This window comes from Oncorhynchus tshawytscha, linkage group LG16 (assembly GCF_018296145.1).
Source record: "Oncorhynchus tshawytscha isolate Ot180627B linkage group LG16, Otsh_v2.0, whole genome shotgun sequence".
NCBI classification, from domain to species: domain Eukaryota; kingdom Metazoa; phylum Chordata; class Actinopteri; order Salmoniformes; family Salmonidae; genus Oncorhynchus; species Oncorhynchus tshawytscha.
Window position 1 is genome coordinate 28,459,221 of NC_056444.1, and position 11,009 is coordinate 28,470,229.

Sequence of the window (11,009 nt, forward strand, 5' to 3'; positions counted from 1 at the left end):
GGAATATGTTACAAAACAGGCAACGATGTGCTATAGGACCATGCGGATGCCTCCGAGTGGTTGGGTAGGCTGTTTGGAGTGTTTATCCAACTTTATATATATTTTTTACAATAATAATAATGCTCTAAAATCAAAGTTGCACCCCTGATTATGAGGCACAGTTAATGAACTCCTACAAGAGAGATGTACTGTAATATTGAATGTAACAAATCAAAAGCTGTATTTTGCTGTATCTATTTACTTCTGACCAATGGATGATAATGTGCATAGGGATGATAATGAGAATGGTTGATAATGTGATATGATCATGCCTGAATGTGCTGAGCAATAAATGCTATTTGAAGAGCACTTCTGTTTCCAGCTATTCTTACATACTGTGCTGTATTTCACCTGATAAGATGGCATCACATATAGAATTTCTCCCCTATGTAGAAGCAGGGGAATTCCAACAGCACTATCCTGAATTCAAAATAAATCTACCCTTCACCTGCATCCTATTTCCCCATAACATGGCAGAGACCTGCGGTTGAGCCTTTTATAATTAACAAGAATATAAACGTAACATACTGAGTTACAGTTCATATAAGAAAATCAATTTAAATACATGTATTAAGTCTTAAGCTATGGATTTTACATGACTGGGAATAAAAATATGCATCTGTTGGTCCCAGATACCTTAACAAAAAAGTTACGGGCGTGGATCAGAAAACCAGTCAGTATCTGGTATCACCACCATTTGCCTCATGCAGTGTGACACATCTCCTTTGCATAGAGTTGATCCGGCTGTTGATTATGGCCTGTGGAATGTTGTCCCACTCTGAACACGCTGCCGTACACGTCAATCCAGAGCATCCCAAACATGCTCAATGGGTGACATGCCTGGGGACAATGCAGGCCATGGAAGAACTGGGACATTTTCAGCTTCCAGGAATTGTGTACAGATCCTTGCGACATTGGGCAGTGCATTATCATGCTGAAACATGAGGTGATGGCGGCGTATGACTGATGAACAGATGAATGGCATGACAATGGGCCTCAGGATCTCGTCACGTCATCTATGTACATTCAAATTGCCATCGATAAAATGCATTTGCGTTCATTGTCTGTAGCTTTTGCCTGCCCATACCATAACCCCATGCCACCATGGGGCACTGTTTACAACGTTGAAGTCAGCAAACTGCTCGCCCACAGGACGCAATACACTTGGTCTGTGGTTGTGAGGCCAGTTGGATGTACTGCCAAATTCTCTAAAACTCTGTAGGTTTCGGCTTATGGTAGAGAAATGAATGCTAAATTCTCTGGCAACAGCCCTGGTGGACATTCCTGCAGTCAGCATGCCAATTCCACTCTCCCTCAAAACTTGAGACATCTATTACATTGTGTTGTTTGACAAAACTGCACATTTAGCCTTTTAGTGCCCCCAGCACAAGGTGCACCTGTGTAATGATCATGCTGTTTAATCAGCTTCTTGAGATGCCACAACTGCATTATCTTGGCAGAGGATAAATGCTCACTAACAGGGATGTAAACAAATGTGTGCACAAAATTTGAGAGAAATAAGCTTCTTGTGCCTCTGGAATATTTCTGGGATCTTTTACTTTAGCCCATTAAACGTGAGACCAACATTTTACATGTTGCATTTATAGTTTTGTAGTTTTGTCAGACAACACAATACCACAGATGACTCAAGTTTTGAGGGAGCTTGCAATTGGCATGCTGACTACAGGAATGACCACCAGAGCTGTTGCCAGAAGTCGTTTTAGAGAACTTGGCAGTACGTCCAACCGGCCTCACAACTGCAGACCATGTGTAACCATGCCAGCCCACGTGTTGGTGTTGTGTGGGCGAGCAGTTTGCTGATGTCAACATTGTGAACAGAGTGGTCCATGGTTGCGGTGGTGGGCTTATGGTATGGGCAGGCATAAGCTATGGACAACACAACTAATTGCATTTTATCGATTGGCAATTTGAATGCACAAAAATACCATGAGATCCTGAGCCCCATTTTTTTTTTAAGGTACAGTATCTGTAACTATCAAATGCATATCTTCATTCACACTCATGTGAAATCCATAGATTAGGGCCTAATATCAATTGACTTATTTCCTTATATGAATTGTAACTCAGTAAAGTCTTTGAAATTGTTGCATGTTGTGTAACATTGTTTTTTAAGTATATGAATCTTGTTTTGTTTTATGTTCTGAATCTAAAAAAACATACCAATGAAATTATCCCTGAAGCATTATACAATGGTAGAAAAAGTATAGATTTGTATTAAGTACTTAAATACTCTAAATGTTAGAATGAAACAAGCAAGGCCTTTAAACACTTGGGACAACAAATTAAATGCCTTTTATGGGGTCTGATGGAATTGACAAATCCAGTTAGGTACATTTCATAAATGGTTTAAATTAAGTTGTTCCTTTACATGGTGAGATTGTCAATAAACATATTTTAAAATGTTAAGGAAAGGTTGGGATTGTCCCATCTTTAAAGAAACCCTGATAATCAAGACCTCCCAAGGTCACAGTTGATCATAACTCACAAAAAAAAAAAAAAAAAAAAAAATCAGGAGTTGGTTTGTAGAGCTCAAACACTTGATTGAAAAGTTAAAACATACAAAAGGGATCTCCCAAGTTTCCCATGATCGCTGTCTCAGCCAGCCCAGATGAAGCCCCTGGGAGAGCCTACACACAGCCGGACCATATCCAGGCAGTTTGGCATTACTATGAACACTAAACCACTCCTGTAGTCATCTGTAGCAATGCAGAAAACAAAAGCAAGCCTGCCAGGTCGGCCAAGAATTACAGGTTTTCCCCGAACTTAGATTCTTACTTTTTCAAGCCACCCAAAAACTGTTCCGATTAAGCGAGTTCTTCATGTACAGCTTTGATATACCCATCAGGGTTTGAGATGTCATATGACAGTAATTAAATAAATGGGAGAGAAATAGCGTGCTGAAGAACGTGGTTGCAAATGAGAAATGTCTTCAGACAGAATACCAAATGATTGGTTAGAAGTGGTCAAATCAGTAAGGCATGACCAAAAGCACCCACCGCATTTAACCAATCAATTGACGTCTCACCAGATAAAGAACAATACTTAAGGGATAAATATAGGAGCTACAGGTGACCAACTAATGAGTAAAGGGTCTGAATACTTATACTGAATACTTGAAGGGTCTGAATACTTGAATACTTGTCACTGTGATATTTCAATTTTTGCTTTGCCATTATGGGGTATTGTTTGTAGATTGATGAGGGGGGATTTTATATATTTAAAAAATAATATGTTTTAGAATAAGGTAAGGTAATAAAGTAACAAAATGTGGAAAAAGTCAAGGGGTATGAATACTTTCCGAATGCACTGTAAGTGAAGTTTCTGGTCACATTGGGATGAGAATGGTGTGGCGCATTTCATTGTCATGGCAGTGTTAGATAGATACAATGAGAAGGTGTATAAATTACTGACCCACTGCAAGTGTCTTTTAATGGAAACTACAAAGCAAACATGTACACCAAAGAATGACGGAAATAGCTACCGTCATAAAACAGTAAAAAATAAAAGTAAAAGACCGTAGTGTTTCTTTCTCTTGTTGTTGTAGTCTCTGAACACGCCCCTTTCCATGGTACATCCTCTTGCTGGTTTGAGTTGGAAATACATTATAAGGCCAGATTCTGCTGATATTCCCTTATCCCCTTTGCCGTGAGGATAGTTTAGGCCTCCAGTTCCAACCCCAGGCCCAGCTTGTGGCCTCCAGTGTTGATGCTCTTGCCGTCCACCAGGGCAGAGAGCGTGAGTTTCACACCTGCAACAGAGGAGACAACACAAGGCTCGCATTCAGGATGAGGGTAAAATAAATAAAATAGGTGTCAACCAGAGATGGAAATTAAGCAAGCCCGCTGGCCGGACGATAGTACTGTTGAGACATGTGCCATACTAGCCTACTATCAAAGCAGTGAAATTCCTTACGTTCCATCCCTGGTGTCAACATTCTCATCATTGAGGATAGAAATCTCTTATAGAGCTCAATGATTTCCTTTTTCAAATGAAAGCGAAACTAGTCTGTCCTACATCATTCTACCTGAGCCTTCTGAAACACTGCAGGAGTGCACCTATAACAATAACAGTACACGAGACACATTGACAGCAATGTGAATAGGACGTTGCCTTACTGGGGACTCACTTGCCGAGATGATTAGCGATCAAGTCGAGATCGCCCTTTCAAAACAGCATGCATGATGGCAGTTGCTGACATTTACATAGAATCTCTCTATTGGCCGACCGTTGCTTTGAGTCTCCAGTAAAGCGTCATCTTAAAATCAACTTGTGCCGAGTGTATATGTGCACTTTAACTGAAAGAGTCCTACGCCCCCCACCCCATTTACTGTACTGTCCAATGTGTTTCTTTTACAGATGCAGTACTGTATGCAGGTCACGTTGAGCACTTTGGTTCAGGAAGAGGATGTTGCATTACAGTGTGGGTTGCTCATAGAGAAGTAGTGGGCTACAGACAAGAGTGGTAATCTAACATTTCAACTTGAGGGAACTTAAAGAACCTGTAGTATCAGCAGTAAGAGAATCATTAAATCTCCTGTAAAACGAAGTCTTACCTGGTCTCAGCGTCTGGGTGTATCCAAGACCGACCAGGCTGATGTTGTTCACTTTAGCCTGAAAAGACAGAATCAATTGTTTAACTTACAAGCCAAAAGGCAGAGGAAGGTTCCTAACGACGGCAGCCTTCTAAACTAGAGTGGGCAACTCTGATCCTGGAGAGCCAGACAATGTGGCGAGTGCTGTAGCAGTAGTAGACAGCACTAGTAAGTATGTAGTGAGTGTAAAAAACAGCACTAGTAAGTACTTGAGCGTTTCTTGCATGTGTTCTTAGGATACAGTAAGACAAAGGGATGGTTTCCTGGACACAGATTAAGCCAAGTCCTGGACAAAATTAAAATGTGAATTCAATGGAAAATCTCAATTGACATAGCTTTTTAGTCCTGGACAAGACTAAAGCTCTGTCTGGGAAAACTGGCCCAAAGAGAGTCACTCCTGCACAGTACTTACACTGATGGAGGCACTCTTGTCCAGCTGGTATTTGGCTGCGATGCCGAAGCTTGTGCTGTTGCTGCCGGCAGTCCAGGCAAGGTTGACCGCTGTCTCCAGCGCTGGACTCACTTTCTGGTAGATTGAGCCACCAAACTGTACACCGTCATTACTGTAACAACCACCAGGGACAAGATTAGGGAGAGAAGGAGTGATAATATTTGTCAAGTCCTAGCCTTTAATATGCTATGCAGTTTGTAGGGCCTGACGTTTTGATCCCTGGTTAAATCATTATTAATCAGATATTCAATGATTACTATAATTTCCAGGTTGACTACAGCTGTCCAGTCATCTATGTTCATTGTTTTTGTGTGCGCTTTTTTTTTTTAATACACACAATTGAATAGACAATGTTTGCCCTTGAAGGTAATTGGTATTGTATGCACATAGCAGAGGACAGGAAATTCATACACTTGTATACATTGTATGCTCTCACTTACACGTTGGTGTGTAGCTGGAAGTCTCCGGTCTTGTATCCCACAGCGAAGTTGTTCTGGGTCATCTTAGACTTGGCCGTGTCAAAAGTCATCTGGTAGCCGGCGAGCCAGCCCTCGTAACCAACGACGGCCGCTCCATGGATAGCGGGGCCAGCGAAGTCAAAGTCAACGTCACAGCCCAGGTTGACAAACTCGCGCTTGTAGGCGGTCTTGACTTTGCCGCTCTTCTTGCTGTCGTTGTAGCAAAAAACATTTTGTTAGCCTACATTCTGAAGTTAAATATTTTTATCGAACAGCCAAACAGCTCAGGCATACAATAACCAGTCTAATGGAAATGTAGCAACAGTAACAGAATATGAAGGCAATTGGGAGAAACCAAGAGCTTGAAAACCTCTCACTCCAGTAGTAATTCACCCATACACAGTCTTATGTTCCTAATCAAATAGTCCACAAGCAATAAAAATCCTGAGCAATGTCTCTCTGGATCGTCATTACACACTAGCCAACGAGGTTTACAGTAAGTGCACAAACACACAGCCTCCATTCACACACAGCATTAGCAACTAGAGATTACAATAACACTTTATTATGAGCCCCATAAAATGCTCGTGCTAAATGACACTAAGGCCAGTTCTAAACTGATAGCCTAGGCAGTGTGACAAGCTGTACAATTCAGCAGAGTGAAGTTGCCCTTAGATGCTGACCGTGGGTCAGTTTTGCACCCCCCCATTAATGGTTAAAGTTAGGATCAGTTTCCCCTCCCAAATCCTATATCTGTACCTAGCGGAAACACCTCCCCCAGAGCTCAGTGGATATGCAGCAACACCCCCCTCCTCCCCACAACCCCAACATGTGGCCCACCATGTGTCGCCACGGGATTTACACTTCCAGGAAAGCCGATACTATGTGGACTGGCTGGGGAGGAACTACTGCATAGGTTTTGGTCACACACAAAGCTATCTTATAAAGTATTTCACAGTGCTATTGAGATAGTATAATTGTCCAAGCAGGAACACACAATCAATATATTTTTATGTGCATTATGGGTTGACAAATGGGTCATTATTGCTATAACGTTACTCGCAAAATTAGGGCCCAGAATTGCAGATTTATCTAATTCAATAGACATTACATTTTGTAGTATCTTTTTATGTACAAATAGCTCATAGGCTGGCTCATTTGGGAAGTGGAAACTCAAAACTCATTAGCTAGATCGCTTAATATAATAGGCTGCTAGTTAGCCTTGTAATTAATTAATCGAACAGTAAATTAAATGTAATAAAAAAACTGTTGCATACTACCCAATGACATCTATATAGGCCTTATGCAATGACCACAAATGGCCAATGTGCACTACCAGTGCTCTGTATACAGCAGCAATACACCAGTTATTTTGGTTGAAAACTATGCTTAAACAATCAGTATTGAGAGTTGAGATATACAATGTAATACCTATAGAAAGCGGAGGCCCTTCTCTCCAACAGTCACAGCAGTTGCTATTTTTCCCCTCCCTCTAACCTACTCATGCCGAGTGAGCATGCCGAGTGAAACAGCCACAGGGGCTGGGCACAGACTTTCATGGAGGAATCCGGATATTTGGATTTTATTAGGATCCCCATTAGCGACAGCTCGTCCTACTGACGAAAAAGACAAGACTTTACAATTTATATAAAACATTAAAATCTAGTAATGCACTTTAGGCTACTGCTTGACCGAATCATGGTTTTAGCCACCCCAAAAATAGTTTGATTAAATTGTCAAAATCTGGAGCCCAACTAGGAGAATAAACATCTCCATTCAAATATACAAGCAAGAAAACATGCCATGGATGTGATAATAAATTCTACACAGATGAGTGCCATTTCAGGCTGAAGATAATTTGACTGACCCCGTCACCTCAGATGTACCCACAAGCCTGTGAGGACTGCACACCCCAGATCATGTTACCTTCATGTAAGGACACTATGTGCTGGACTGACTCTTCTTGGCTAGCTATATGTTAATACCATCAGTACCCATATGTCCAAACACATGAAACACCATTTTAAGTACTAGAACCACATTTTAGTCGTTTAGTAGATGCTTTTATCCAGAGCGACTTACAGTAGTGAATGCATACATTTTTAGAACTGGTCCTCTGCATTGAAATTGTACATTTGTAATCTTACCCAGTGTTTGGTGAGAAGGTTGTATCAAATGTCAGCTTCAGACCCTTGACAATCTAAAGAAAACAAGAACAGAGAACCAGACTGGTAACACAAGTTTGATCTTCCGGCATTTCATGTGATCACTACATATTGAACATTCATTACTTGTTTGAATCCGCTTTCTTTTCAATTATGTGTCAAGGCTATTGTGAGAAACTCCAAACACAACAACGATTGTGTTACAAAAAGCATTTTCAATAAAGCTTTGTTGAATCCGAACCTGGTCTTCGACGGTGATCTCTGTTCCTAGGGTGTTGTCAGTGTTCCACTTCTCTGTGAAGGTCAGGCCGTACTCTGACCTCTTGTATTTGGTTTCCAGGCTGCCCGCCACCTTGCTGGTGTCTGTGTTGGTAGAGCCAACTGTTTTGAACTCCTGCAGAACATTTGTAAAAAAGGTTCACATCAGGATATGAATAAATACAAATGTTGTAAAAATATCTTAATTCACTTGGGTATTTATTGTGAAGGAGAGTATTGAACTATACTGCTCTCAGGGTTGTAAATTCAAAGTACTACACAATTACTGCGATCATAAAGACCACATACACAGTAGTAGAATAGAGATAGTTCTACATTCATTTTGAAAGTACACATAATTAGAAAGAAAATAAGTCAACTTACCACTCCGCTGCCGGACTTGGTCTTCACATCAAGCTTCACCAGGCCGAACCCTTCAGGGAGAAAGCAAAGTCAGTCAACCACTGATGCATATTTCACAAATGGGAAATAGTCATTAAATAAAATCAGTGTTAGCACAATGTAATACTTCATACACTAACATCTTACAGGATGACATGCAGAGCCGAGAGATATATTTTATCTATAGATAGAACACCATCCTGCCTATTGGTTTAGAATCCCTCAAATAAACTCACCCTATTGGTTCTTCCTGTTCTGAAACAAATGTGTTTCATTACAAACACAATGACCACTACAGTATATTTGTTTGAGTGAAATGTACAGTACCATAGCCTTTGCTGAAGATGTCCTTGGCGGACTTGCCGAGGTCACCATATGATGGAGGCACAGCCATTACACCTGTAGCAGGGATAAAATAATGTATACATTACACAACAGTCAGAGTTCATTTTGATTTACAAATTGCCTGCTTTGGAAACCAATTTCTTTTGAATCTATGAACAGGGTTAGGAATAATAAGCGACATAAGGGTCCCAGGCCGCTAGCAGGTCCCCAACGACAAAAAAAAACCCATTTCATTTGTATTTTAGGTACTCTGTCAGGGTCTCAACTTACTGTTTAAAGCTTGAATAGTAAAATACACATGGGTTAAAGTTCAACATTTGCTTGTGCATCAGCAATTTCTCGTCATGTCAGTCACTCAACTAGCCATGTCATCATTTTTAGATTGGTAAATTAGTCTAGCCAGCTATCATGGCCTAATACTGACCAGTTACCCAAAGCAGGGAAGGCGCCCAGGGGACGGACCACCATTGATTTGTTAGTCATGCTCACTCTGACATCATTAAAATGGCATAAGTCAAGGCAAAATGTGTATTGCTGGAAACTCACTTTTATTTATTTTTTACATTTCTCTCCACTGTCAAGAGTCACTAAAATGTTTTGCCCGCTTAGAGGCCCCAAAAGGCTAGTAGTCCCTGTCTATGAACATAAGTACTCATCCAACACAGCTAATCATCCACTAGGCAACAACAACAAAAAACTGTTTTCCAACTACTTTACCAGGGCTCTCCAACCCCAGTTGTAACTAACGTGATGCAGTTTATCAACCAGCTAATTACTATAGTTAGGTGCTCTAGATTATGGTTGGAACGAAAACCTACTGAATGGTAGCTCTCCAGGAACAGGGTTGGATAGCCCTGCAATATACAATAAAGAGTGTGGTTGCCTGTCTATAACAGCCAGCTCTATCAGCCAGGAGCAAGGATTCCATTGCAGACGTTGATAATCTGAGTGGGTATGATAAGTGGCCTGTCTGGTTCTGGATAGCTAATTTATCTGAACTGACGCTGGGCCACACCTCAGTGACTCACTCAGTTAAAGCCAGGCAGAGGAATGTAGGGCTAGGTCTGGGAAGCGCTTCGCTCAGTTTAATTCCAATTCGCTTTATTGGCATGACGTTTTGATACGTTTTGATATGTCCACTCTCCAGCCAATTACTGGCTCCTACCCTTTTGATACGTTTTGATATGTCCACTCTCCAGCCAATTACTGGCTCCTACCCTGTCCGTCCCATTAAATCAACTACTGGGTATTGTGCAATTCAGAGACTACATTAATGTTACTAGCTAGGTCATTATCCTAGAGCAGCTCAAAGTAATCCGGTGAACGCCATTTAACACACATGTGCAGCGGACATGAGTTGTCCTTTCTCGTATAAGGTTACATACAGGTCCAGCAGCAAAGCTCATTAGTTAGATAGCTAATGCTAGGCACATTTAGCGATAGTGTGTCAGTCAGTCAGTCCTCGGGCAAGCGTGGTCATAAACTGCGGCAAATGTCGTTTAGTTCCTTTAAAATAAAATCCAGTTTAGTTGCTTACTTACCAGTAAAAGATGAGCCTAGCAGTAAACTTCACCGGTTGGAGGGCGATTTGAAGGAGACTGCAATGTAATGAAATCCAGCCTATCAACCGAAAGACCCCTCTACCTGTCACATGTTTGCCTGTCTAAAAAAATACTTGCAGATTCATTACAAAATAATTACAAAATCAAAAGTTTAAAAGGCTTTTGGCTGTGACTAGATTTTTTTTTGACAATACAGAAAACATTCTTACGCACCTTTTTTCCCTTATGCATAGAAATATGTATTCATCATAGATTCACCCATTTCCGTGTGTAACTTCTCATGGACAACTATGTTTGATCCCGTGGAATACGACTCAAATTTGAAGAATAGAAGTAGTTCCTAACTGCTGAAAGGATCAGACCTGTTATCCTATCACACCAACATTGGTAAGACATTTAATGAATGATCTAATTGACAGATCAATTTATTACTGAGATTCACATTAAACACGTTCACATTGAGATTGATAAAGGAAAATGGCAAAAGTATAGTGAATATATCAGAAGAACTGAGTTTCCATCCAATTTGTGACGGAGTTTCATGCGAATATTCTCAAATCCACATAAGTAAAATATGCGCATTTTCTCACCAGAGATGTGTTTTCATCAAGTGTACTTATTGCCGATAAAAGTATGTGCTTGATGACAGTGCAAATAACTTGGGGTTAAATTCCTATGTACTGAATTAAAAAAATACAAGTTAAATGTGTTCCATT

At 40.7% G+C, this 11,009-nt stretch overlaps 1 protein-coding gene across 1 annotated transcript; it reads right to left on the reverse strand.

Annotated features, from left to right (window-relative positions):
• Nucleotides 1-3,457: 3,457 nt before the first annotated feature.
• LOC112253177 (voltage-dependent anion-selective channel protein 2) lies at nt 3,458-10,412 on the reverse strand. Its single transcript, XM_024425171.2, has 9 exons — nt 10,273-10,412; nt 8,714-8,785; nt 8,369-8,418; nt 7,968-8,120; nt 7,709-7,761; nt 5,544-5,771; nt 5,065-5,215; nt 4,614-4,671; nt 3,458-3,808 (listed from the first exon to the last, which is right to left on the reverse strand). Exons 2-9 carry the CDS (start codon nt 8,778-8,780, stop codon nt 3,717-3,719), a joined length of 852 nt encoding a protein of 283 aa, XP_024280939.1. The 5' UTR covers nt 8,781-8,785; nt 10,273-10,412; the 3' UTR covers nt 3,458-3,716.
• Nucleotides 10,413-11,009: the final 597 nt, after the last annotated feature.